At 39.1% G+C, this 12757-nt stretch overlaps 1 protein-coding gene across 1 annotated transcript in view; it reads left to right on the forward strand.

The window, feature by feature from the left end:
• The window catches only part of KIF3A (kinesin family member 3A), a 65988-nt gene that overhangs the window by 2909 nt on the left and 50322 nt on the right, over positions 1–12757 (forward strand). The window contains exons 2-3 of the mRNA XM_006888081.1: positions 1842–2115; positions 12407–12551. Of these exons, the coding sequence (XP_006888143.1) occupies positions 1842–2115; positions 12407–12551 (419 nt within the window). The remainder of the gene's footprint in view (positions 1–1841; positions 2116–12406; positions 12552–12757) is intronic.

Genomic DNA, 12757 nt, shown 5'->3' on the forward strand with positions numbered 1-12757 from the left:
GAGATGCAGTCAACAAAAGTAAACATACACATAATCCTGCACTCTCAGAAGTAATAAAGGTTAATTTATAAGTAGGCTAGTGGGCAAAATGAAGAGAATTGACATAAAAAGGACTGTATCCATGACCCGAATATAGTTCTGACAGGATATTTCTACATTTGTGTTTGTGTATTTTATAAACCTATCCGTGTATATTGCAAAGCCAACAGAGAGGCAAAGCCTTATAAACTTACAAATCATAACCAGATACCCTAAAGAAATGAGTGGCCAGTTTGGGGACTTGAGACTGTAGTGTTGGGTGACATCGAGGTCAGTTGGCATAACATGATCCAGAAAGACAGTGTTCCTACTTTGGTGTGTAGTAACCATCGTTTAGCTTACAAGCAACCATATATGGTACAACTATTGGTCTCTCCCTGTCCAGAGCAAAGAAAAGGGAAGAATAGCAAAAACGTTAGAAACAGTGCAGAGGACTTAATAGAACCCGAGACCAGAAAAACTAAGTAGTGCTGACCTACCATTGGCTGTGTATTCTAAAAAGAATCACAGTAGAATGGAGTGGGGAAATGTAGATCAAAACTCAGAAAATAAAAAAGGCCAGGCTTGCTGATCCAATTGAGCCTGGTGGATCCCTTGAGACCGGACCCTTAGTTAACCTGTGAACCTGGAATAAAATTCCGCCCATGACTCAGCATTCAGCAAAACAGTCATTTACTCACTCACTGCTGTTGAGTTGCTTCTGACTCACACAGACCCTCCATTGGCCTTCAAAGGCTATAAATCAAAACAGGAGGAGCCTGCCCATCTTTTTCACAGAACTGCCGGTGGATGTGAATGACTGGAGATGTGCAGAGAGCTTCTTAGCCAGACAATAAAAGGGAGAATAAGGTAACGCCAGGGAGGCGCTACTTAGAGTAGCCAACCATGTAAGATCACATGAAGTAGCATTTGCTCAGAGATGAAGCACACAGACAGGAAAGGATAGGATAGAAGGATTAATGGAAATAATACAGAGAGGAAGAACAGTTACACTGTGGATATTGTAACTAATGTTATAAAACAATATGTATATTGATATAGTTAAGTAGAAGCCAGTTTGCTTTATTAATTTACTCAAATCACAATTTTTCTAAAAAGAGTGCCTGAAATGGTGAGAGTTTAGCGAGAAAGTGAATTTTTCACTTCAGTACTACTTTATTTTAATGTGAATTCTTAATTATATCAAATATTAGTGTTAAAAAAATTTCAGTGTTGAAACTGCATAAACAAATGTTCATAAAGTTGTTAGGTTCTGTCGCATTTTCTACAACTTGTAGTCACCCTGTGAACAACAGCTTGGAACTTTGCCTTATTCTTTGTTATTATTTTTCCCTTAAGAAGCTAAACCATTCATGAATGTATGCAAATAAGCATTGTACTCATGCAGATGGGTAGTTTCCTTCAAATAAGATTTATAACCTCAGAAACTTGATCAGTGGGGTTGCTATGCAAAGACGTCTGCTTGACAGCAGCGGGTTTTGGGGTTTTATTAGAGAAATAAATGAATGAAATGTACGTATATCTCAGCTTCTATATTTTTTATTCCCGTAAAGATTTACAGCCTTAGAAACTCAATTGAGGGGCACTAGGAGTTGGACTTGACTCTCTTCTGTGGGATTGTGTGTGTGTGTGTTTTAAAGAATATGTCTCGAAGATCTTTACTTGTATTTAACAAATATTAATGGAGCAATTTATGTGTGTAAAGCACAGAGATGGCAAAGTACTCCCTCTGAAATAATAAATTTAGTCTGTTGACTGTAGAAGAAAGTACTCTTTTTTTGTAACTTGTACTTCTGTTCCAGATCAACAAATCAGAGAAGCCAGAAAGCTGCGATAATGTGAAGGTCGTTGTTAGGTGTCGGCCCCTCAATGAGAGAGAGAAATCAATGTGCTACAAACAGGCTGTCAGTGTGGATGAGATGAGGGGCACAATCACTGTACATAAGACTGATTCTTTCAACGAACCTCCAAAGACATTTACTTTTGATACAGTTTTTGGACCAGAGAGTAAACAACTTGATGTCTATAACTTAACTGCAAGGCCTATTATTGATTCTGTTCTTGAAGGTTACAATGGTAAGTGAATATATCATTTACATTTTAGAAATTAGCTGTATTTAAGTATAACACCATAAAGTTTGCACTGGAAGTGTATGGTTTATGAGTTATAATAAATGTATGCAGTTGTAAAATCATCACTATCTGATTTTAGAATACGTTCATCATCCAAAAAGGTTTCCTGTGCCCACCTTGTGTTCCTGGCTACCTTACAGGTAATTTGTACTGCCTTCTCCTATAGATTTACCTTTTCTTAAAATTTCATTTAAATCAAATAATGCAATATTAGTATTTTGTGCTTATTGTCTTCCCTTGTTGTTAAGTGCCAATAAATTGACTCCAACTCAAAGCAACACTGTGTCCAACAGATCAAAACTTTGCCCAGTTTTGCGAGATCCTTAGCATTTCAGCTGTACTTAAGTTCACTATTACAGTCTCTGTGTCCATCCATCTCTTTTGAGAATATTCCTGTCCTTCACTGACCTACTTTCCAAGCATGATATGATTTTCTGAGGACTGGCTTCTAATAACATGCCCAAACTATGTGAGCTGAAATCTCTCAATCCGTGCCTTTAAAGAGCACCCTGGCTGTTCTCTTTCTGTGACAGATTTGTTTGTTCTTTTAGTAATCCATAGTATATACAGTATGCCCACACTATAATGAAAAAACATCAGTTCTTCTTCAGTCTTCCTTATTCGTTGTCTAACTTTCACATGCATATGAAGCAATTGGAAATAGCAGGAGTTAGGCTTCAGAGTGATACTCTTGCTGTTAAGTACTTTAAGGAGGCCTTTGGTAACAGATTTGCCCAATTCAGTGTGTATTTTGGTATTTTGACTACTGTTATCAGGGGTGTTGATTGTGAATCCAATTTTAATTTATAAATTCAATCATTGACAACTTCAGTATTTTCTTTCTTTATCATGGTGTTGCCTATTGGTCCAGTTATGGGAATTCCCCTCCCCCCCCTTTATCCTGAGGTATAATCCACACTGAAGGGCATTATTTTTGATCTTCCTGTATAACACAGGTTTTTGATGAGTCTTCCTCCAGCTTGATGCCACATTCTTCATATTGTCTAGATTTCTCAGGTTATTTGTTCATCATACAAATTCAGTTGATGTTGGTAGGTACTATTGTTGTTGTATGTACCATCCAGTTGGAACCAACCCATAGCTGATCCTCCAGCAGATTTTCAGAGGCAGGTACCATTGAGTTGGTTTTTTAGAGTCAGTAAATTGCACTGGAGGAGATTGCCTATCTTTCTCCTTCCTGTTGAGCAGCTGGTGGATTCGAACTGTGTGGCTTGGGTTGGCAACACGGCTCCTTACCACTAAGCCACCAGGTTTCCCTATAATTGGAGGAGGTGTGGTGAAATGATACAACCTTGATACACATCTTTGATGTTTTTAAACCATGAATGCCTCTTTATTCTATTTGAAGAACTGCTTCTTGCTTCATGTACATGTTCTACATGAGCATAGTGTATTGTTCTGGAATTCCCATTTTTCTCAGCATCACCCATAATTTATCATGATACACACACAGAGTTGAGTACTTTTACATAATCAGTAAAACATGAGCAATTCTTCTGGTTTTCTCTGCTTTTAGCCGAGATCTCTCTGAGATTTCCCTCTTTCTGTGGCCTCTTAAGAATGTAGCTTGAGTTTCTGGCAACTCTCTGTTGATGTACTACTCCAGCCATTTAAAAATAATCACTAGCAGGATTTTACTAGTGTCTGATATTAATGATTTGAGATAGTTCCTGCATTGTGTTGGGTCACCTTTTAAAAAAATTTTATTATTTTTTGAGTGTGTATTATCAAATCAGATCCAACTGGTATAGGAGAAGATTGCCCCTCCTTCTCCAGCATAACATCTGGTGGATTCGAACTGTGTGCCTCTGGGATGGCAGTGCAGCTTCTTGGCACTAGGTCACCAGAGCTCCCTGGATCACCTTTTTTTTGAATAGGCACAAAGATGGATTTCTTCCAGGAGGTTGGCCAATTAGTTGTCTTCCAAGTTTCTTGGCATAGATGAGTGAGCATGTCCACAGCTGCATCTGTTTGCTGAAACACCTCAGTTAATATTCTCTCCATTCCTAGAGTCTTTTTGCAAGTGCGTTCAGTTTATCTCTAATTTATTCCTTTAACACCATTGGTTCTTGATTGCATCAGGGGTGCATCCTGTCTCTATAATTTTTCAATTTATGTACAGAACAGATCATTCTGGAGGCTGGACTTTATGGGAAGAAATGTGGCATCAGGACTGGAGGAAGACTCATCAACAACCGGTGTTATGCAGATTATACAACCTTGCTCGCAGAAACTGAGGAGGACTTGAAACACTGCAGAAGATAATTGAATTGAAGCTCAACATCAAGAAGACAGATTATCACCACTGTTGGGAGCATCATGATAGAGTTTGAAGTTGTTAACAATTTCAGCTTGCTCAGCCCCACAATCAGCACTCTTGACACCAGCAGTCAAGAAATCAAAAGACAAATTGCTCAGGGGAAAGCAGCTGTCAAGGACTTCTCAAAAGTGCTGAAGAGCAGTGATGTCAGTCTGGAGAATAAGGTCATGGTCTTCACAGTTGCTTGCTGTGCATCAGAGAGCTGGACAGTGACCAAAGATGACAGAAGAATAACTGATGCCTTTGAATTGTGGTGCTAGAGAAAAATATTAAACATACCATGGACTGTCAAGAGAACAAACAGGTTTATCCTGGAGAGAGTGAAACCAATCTGCTCCTTGGAGGCAAGGATTTTGAGACTCCATCTCACATACTTTAGGCATGTGACCATGAGGGACCAGTGTCTGGAGAAGGACATTTTGCTTGGAAGGGTGGAGGTACAGTGCGGGAGAAGAAGACCCCAGATAAGATGGACTGACACAGTGACTGGGGTAACGGGAGTGTGTCGGAGACAGTGAGATTGACTCAGGGTAGAGCAGAGTTCAGAGCTATTGTGCATAGGGTCGCTATGAGGCAGATGACACAATGGCACATAATAACAACAAATGGTTAAAAGTCAACCAGTTGTTTTGACACATTTATTATGTGTATTCTTTCCATCCTTTTTTTGACATTTCCTACATCATTCAGTATTTTGCCTATCGTTGTTAAGTGCAGATGAGCCAAGTACAACTTATAACGACCCCATAAACAATGGATGTGAACTCTGTCCTATCCTGCTCCATCCTTATCATCCCTGACACAGTTCAGTCCATTGCTGTAGACACTGCATTTTTCCATCTTGTTGAGGGTCTTCTTGTCCTTTGCTGGCCTTCTGCCTTTCCGAGTATGATGTGTCCTTTTCTAAGGAATATCTTCTCCCAACATGTTCAGGATATGTGAGGTAAAACTTCATCAAATTTACCTTCAACGAACGTTCAGGTTGAACTTTCTCTAATACATTATCTGTTTGTTTTTCTGGAAGTGCACTACTCTTCTCCAACACCACAACTCAAAGGCTCAAAGAACTCAAAGGTTCTTCTGTCATCTTTATCCATTCATTAGGGAGCGCTAGTAGCTTAGTGGTAAGGAGTTGCACTGCCAATCCAAAAGAACGTGGTTAAAATCCATCAGCTGGTATATAACAATAGTCCTTTGTTTTGTCACTTTTGTCCATGGAATTCTTCAATATTGAAACACGATACTTGAATTTGTTCTTCATTTCTTTCAGGTTGAGAAATACTAAGCCTGTTCTTTTCTTTTGGTTTTCTAACTCTAGATTTTTGTCCATTTTGTTTTAATACTTTGTCTCCCTAGCATTCCTTTCAAATCTTCTGTTCAATACTCTTATTTCTTCTTTCACTTTAGCATCTCTCTATTCAAGAATAAGTTTCAGAGATTCTTCTGATAGTATTTTTGGTCTTTACTTTCCTGTCTTTTTAATGACCTTTTGCTTTTTTTCATGGATGATGTCTTCCCACAGTTTATCTGGTGTTTAGTTGTTGATGGTTAGTAAGTACATCAAATCTGTTTGTGAGATGGTTTTAAAAGTTATACAGGATGAACTCACGATCATATTTTTACTCTCTTGGGCTTGTTTTAACTATCTTCAGCTTCAGTTTGACTTGTATATTAGCAGTTAATCCACATTTGGTCCCTGGTCACCTTCTGACTCTTGAATTTGAGCTTTTCCACTGTCTTTTTCTACAGTGTGTCAGTTTGATGCTTGTTTATTTCATCAGATGAAGTGGTTGTTTGTAGTGGCCATTAAGCAAAAATATGACCTCGAGTTTATCCCAGATTATCTTTGAGAAGAATGGATATTTCAGAACATTTAATTGTGCTCAAGCTGAACCTGTACATAGACAAAGAAGCAGTTCAAACAGAGCAAGTCAGTATTGCTCAGGAAAGCTGTGTATCAGGGTTGTATCCTTTCTCCATACCTATTCAATCTGTAGGTTGAGCAAATAAATTGAATGCAGCGTCAGGTTTGAGGGAAGACTCACCAGCAATCTACATCATGCCTGTAAGACAACATGCTTGTTGAAAGTGAAGAAGACTTGGAACACTGACGAAGATAAAGACTTTAACCTTTAGTATGGGTTATACCTCATATCAGGAAAACAATTCCTTAGAAAAGATTAAAATTTTCAAGGATTTCATTTTACTTGGATGTACAATCAATTCTCATGAAAGTAGCAGTCAAAAAAATCACATAAGAGAGTGCTTTATTCAAATCTGCAGCCAAGGACCTTTTTACAGTGCTAAAGATCGAGAATGCCACATGGAAGATGAAGGTCTGTTTGATCTAAGCCTTGGTATCTCCAGTTGCTTCATATGCGTATAAAAGTTGGACAGTGAATAAGGAAGACCAAAGCAAAATTGATGCCTGCCTTTGAATTGTGATGTTAGCTAAATGTGTTGAATATACTACAGACAGCCCAAAGAACAAAGTTGTCTTGAAAGAAGTGCTTCCAGAGGGCTCCTTAGAAACAAATATGGCGATGCTTGCTGTCATATACTTTGGCCATTTTACCATATAAGGCCAGAAATTGGAAAAAGATGATGGGAAAATTAGCGGGTCATAAAAGGAGAGGAAGACTTTCAGAGAGATGGATTGACATGGTGACTGCAGCAGTTGCTTTAAGTGCAGCAGAGGTTGTGAGGATGGCACAGGATCAGCCAAAATTTTGTACTGTTGTATATATGGTCACTATGAGTTGGAGCTGATTCAGCAGCATCTTACAACAACCAGAGTTTTTGCTGGCATAACAGACAATTTTGACAATTCCATGGTTTTACGAGATTTTCTGGCTTTCCCCCCAGAAGCCTAATGGATTTAGGTTGTCCATTATGTCAAAATAGTGATCTTTATTGAGTATATCTTTATGTATGATGTGAAGTAAGGGTCTAAATTATTTTTCTTTCTTTTGTTTCCCCCCTCAGATGTCTAGCAGTTCCATTACTGTTTATTGAGATTATCATTTCCCTATTATCTTGACACTTTTTGTAAAAATTGGCCAAAAATGTACAGGTTTATTTCTAAATTTACTAAACTGTACCAAATATGTTCTATTATTTTTTTAAAACACTAACTTTTAATTATGATTTGAGTGAAAATTTACAGGGCAAATTGGTTTTCCATTCAACAGTTCACACACTTTAGATTTTCTGAGGCTGTAAATCATGTGGGAAGAGATAACCCATTTTTCTCCCTAGGAGCAACAACTAGTGGATATGAACTGGCAGACTGCAGTGCAGCTTCCTACCCATGAGGCCACCAGAGCCAGGCCTCCTTAATCATTAAAGCTAAAAACTCATTGGCATCGAGACAGAACCAATTCCTAGCTGAGACTCCACTGAATCTCTGAGGCTGTAAGTCACAAAGGAGATGGCCCATCTTTCTCCCAACAAGTCTCGGTGTATTTGAATCACTGGAAATGTAAAGCGTTTGGGATAGCAGCATGACTCCCTCCAAACTAGGTCGCCAGAGCTTCTTAATTATTGATACAATTAGGATTAAACAAAAGTCCTCACAACTAGACCGATGAGCAACATAATGACAAAAGGAAAAAAGATTAAAGCGGTCAAGGATTTAATTTTGCTTGGATCAGTAACAGCACCCTTGGAAGCAGTGGTCAGGAAATTAAAATGCATATTGCATTGGACAGCTTACTACAACAGACCTCTATAAAGTATGAAAGCACAAAAATTTCATTTCAAAGACTAAGATGCACCTGACAGAAGCTGTATTATTTTCAGTTGGGTAATATGCATGAGAACAGCCACTTGGCCATCTGACTGGAAGAAGTCAATATTTGTTCCCATCCCAAAGAAGGGCAACCCAACTGAGTGTGGAAACTACAGAACAATATCATTGATTTCACATGCAAGCAAGATTCTACTGAAGATTATCCCAAAATGACTGGAACAGTACATCAGCAGAGAACTGCCAGAAGTCCAGGCTGGGTTTAGAAGGTGTCGTAGTAGGGATATTGTAGCTGATGTTAGATGGATCTTAGCTGAAAGCAGAGAATACCAGAAGAATGTCTATCTGTGTTTCATTGATTATGCAAAGGCATTTGACTGCGTGGATCATAACAAACTGTGGCTGACTCTGAGAAGAATGGGAATCCCAGAACATTTAATCGTGCTAATGCGAAGCCTATACTTGGACCAAGAGGCAGTTGTCAGAACAGAACAGGGCAACACTGCATGGGTCAAAATTGGGAATGGTGTACGTCAGGTATGTGTCCTGTCTCCATACCTTTACAACCTGTATGCAGAGCAGATTATCCGAGAGGTGGGGTTCTATGAGGAGAGGCGTGGCGTTAGGATTGGTGGACAATCTATCAACAATCTGCGTTACGCAGATGACACAACCTTGCTCGCTGAAACTGAGGAGGACCTCATGCACTTACTGCAGAGGGTTAAGGACTGCAGCCTTCAATATGGACTGAGGCTCAATGTCAAGAAGACCAAAATTCTCACCACTGGACCAATCGGTAGCATCAGGATGGATGGCGAAGAGATTGAGATTGTTCACAGCTTCAGTTTGCTCGGCTCCACGGTCAACACTCTTGGCACCAGTAGCCAGGAAATCAAAAAACATATTGCAATGGGAAAGTCTGCGGTTAGGGACCTCTCCAAAATACTCAAGAGCAACAGTGTCTCTCTGGAGACTAAGGTCTGCCTGATACAGGCCATGGTTTTTGCAATCACTTGTTATGCATCAGAGAGTTGGACAATGACTACGGAGGATAGAAGGAGAATTGATGCCTTTGAGCTGTGGTGCTGGAGAAGAGTTTTGAATGTACCATGGACTGCCAAGAAAACAAGTAGATTCATCGTAGAGAGGATTAAACCAGGCTGCTCCTTGGAGGCAAGGATTCTGGGGCTTCGTCTGACATACTTTGGACATGTTGTAAGGAGAGACAGGTCTTTAGAGAGGGACATCATGCTGGGTAGAGTAGAGGGACAGCGCAGGAGGGGAAGACCCTCTATGAGGTGGATTGATTCAGTGACTGGGGTACTCAGGATGGGTGTGTCAGAGGCAATGAGATTGGCACAGGATAGAGCATGGTTTAGGGCTGTTGTACATGGGGTCACTATGAGTCGCAAACGACTCGACGGTACATAACAACAACAACAATATGCATGAGAAAATTGGACAATGAATTAAGAAGATCAAAGAATTATTGGTGCCCTCGAATTGCGGTGTTGATGAAGAATATTGAATGGATGGCCACAAGAATGAGTCTGTCTTGGAGAAAGTATAACTAGGATGCTCCTTGGAGGCAAGGATGGGGAAACTTTTTCTCACATAATTTGGGCATGTTATCAGAAGGGAAAAAGGCATCTTGCTGGGAAAGGTGGAGGGTCAGAAAAAGAGAGGAAGCCCTTCAATAAGCTGGGTTGACACTATGCCTGTAACAGGGCTTGAGTATGTCAGAGGTCATGAGGATAGTGCAAGATAGGGCAAGGTCCAGGTCTGTTGTTCATAGCCTCTCTGAGTAATAATTGACCTGATGGCACCTAACAGTAACAGCAGCAAGCTGACTAGTGTGAACAGATACTGTCACGGGCCTATGTGAATGCCTCTCTTGGTGTTTTTTAACTTTGAGTTTAAAATTAATTTCTGGTTATTTCATAATGGTAAAAAAACAAAACAAAACTATGGGCCTTGGAGCTAGCTTGGATCTTGCTTCTGCCACTCATGTCATTGAGCAAAGTTACTTACCCTCTTTAAGGTTCCCTTTCCCCACCTGAAATGTGAGAATAGCAATAGTGCCTATTTTTAGGATTATGGATAAGAGTGTATGTAAAGTACAGTCTGACGCATAGTCAACAGTCACAAAATAGTAGCTATTAACCTTGTGAAGTTCATTATTTCCTTAATAATCCAAGGTATGTTCTCAAACAGTCATGGTATTTTCTACTCTTTTAAAGGAAAAGCGTTTTAGTCATAAGAAGAGAGTTTGAAATACTTTGTGGTGGTGGTTGTAGAAGTTAGGGGCCATTGAGGTGACTATACCTCCTAGCAACCTTGGTAACGAAAGACTTGAATCTTGCCCTCACCTGTGCCATCCTCACCAAGTTAGTTTGGAATAAATTGAAACAGTTGTAGTCCTATACGATAAAAATTGCTTTTCCTTTTATTCCTGTTTCAAGTCCGAGAATAATGATGACTCTTGAGAATAACTGAATAGTGTAATATTAATTTAAAAGACTTTTACATGATACTGTTAACCTCTTAGGGAAGATCTGGTGTGCTGTGGTAAGAAGTTACACTGCAATCCCAAAGGGGGTTCAAATCTACCTGCAGAAGATGGATGGGCAGTCTCCTCCCATGTGATTTACTGCCTCTGAAAACTAGCTGAAGGGTCAGCTATGAGTCAGTTCTTAAGTTGACAGCACACAACAATAACAACATCATTAACCTGCTGATTAACTTCTTATTCCTGACTGTCTCCTAAGGTCTCCTCTGGTCTTCCCTGTTTCCATGACGTTGATAAGTAAATCTCATATGTCTTACCTAGCTGTGTTCTTGATAGATCCATTTGGGTGCGATACAGATACTTCAAGCTCAGTCTCTTCCAATTTGAATTTATGATCATCTTTGGTGGTACTTTTTCAGTGTATGGCATTGCCATGTAGCCCATTAGTCAAACCAGAAGTTTGTAGTCATTCTTGATTCTTCCTTTTTTTCGGGTTTACCTTATGACTAGTGGGTGCCACAGGGTACTGTTGGCTGAAATAGGTCTGAAATCCTTCCGCCTTCCTCTTTCCTGTAGTGCTCACCTGTATCACTCTGATTGAAATTCATTCTCTAGCTTGACTTTGTATTCTCTGAAAACTTTAACATGGTACTATATGATAAGGCCCCTTCTGGTTTCTCTGTTTTTGCTTTCCTTTTCCATCTGTTTCGTCCCTTTCATTTCTATTCTTCAGAATCTGCAGGTTCTTTTTTTTGCCTCTTGCTATCCATTCTTAATTGTATAAACCTCACGTCTCCTGGAAATCTTTCCCTGACCACCCCTCCCTCCTCCTTCCTGCAATAATTTCCTACTAGGTGCTATCCCTTGCTTGCATCTGGCACTCTGTGTCTTTCATTCTCAACACTCAATGTCCTTACATTAGGCCGGCATTTACAGTCTGTAAGACTATTTGGTTTTGCCACCTTGATGCTGGTGCTTAGTACTACAGTGTTACACTCAGATGTATGATAAATATTTATTTATAATTAATGCATTGAGATATTAACAAAGTCTACATTATAGCTGTGTTTATTTGTTCTGATTGTACTGTCATCATTTTTATATTAATTCCTCAAATCCGTACTGTGTTTTTTTTTTAAATCAATGAATTTAGGATGAAAAAGAAAACCCATCAATTATTTTTTAGTTCTGTGCATTATGTTGGTTGCTTGAATTGTTTAATTTGGTTTTTACTGTATGTGTAGCGTATTGAACCAATGAGAAAACAATCTCTGGGTTTTGCCTAAAGTCAAGGGAATATGACATATGTGAAGTCTTTCTGTCTTTGGAACTTGTATTATTTTGCTATATTTAAACTACTTTCTCTGGTTTAGTATTCACATTAAAGAATTAGTGTATACATTACAAGAACTTCCTATGATTTTGTATATTATTTTTAATTTAGGATTTGAGATACTTTTTGTTAATAATTAGCACCATGACACAGAATGTTAAAGAGTTGTCACTAATAAAGGAGAACGTCACATTAAGTACATTTTAGATTCAGGCCAGAAATTAGGTGATAGTCTCAAGGGAATTTTAAAGCCTTTAATTTGTAGCTTTTCACTAAGCAATGATTTATTCTCTTCATTTTCAGGAACTATTTTTGCATATGGACAAACTGGAACAGGCAAAACTTTTACCATGGAAGGTGTCCGAGCTGTCCCTGAACTTAGAGGAATCATTCCAAACTCATTTGCTCACATATTTGGTCATATTGCAAAAGCAGAAGGTGATACAAGGTAATAAAGGCATAATTTTCTCCAGTATTGAGAAGTACAAAGCATTATTTTCCCTAGTATTGAGAAGTACAGCATAGGTGTAAGGTATAACTTTGAAAACAGCAGCGGGTTAAGGACTGCAGCCTCCAATATGGATTGAGGCTCAATGTCAAGAAGACAAAGATTCTCACCACTGGACCAATTGGCAGCATCAGGATGGATGGTGA

The sequence above is a fragment of the Elephantulus edwardii genome, unplaced genomic scaffold, assembly GCF_000299155.1.
Source record: "Elephantulus edwardii isolate Elephantulus edwardi_28Jun2011 unplaced genomic scaffold, EleEdw1.0 scaffold00064, whole genome shotgun sequence".
NCBI classification, from domain to species: Eukaryota; Metazoa; Chordata; class Mammalia; order Macroscelidea; family Macroscelididae; genus Elephantulus; species Elephantulus edwardii.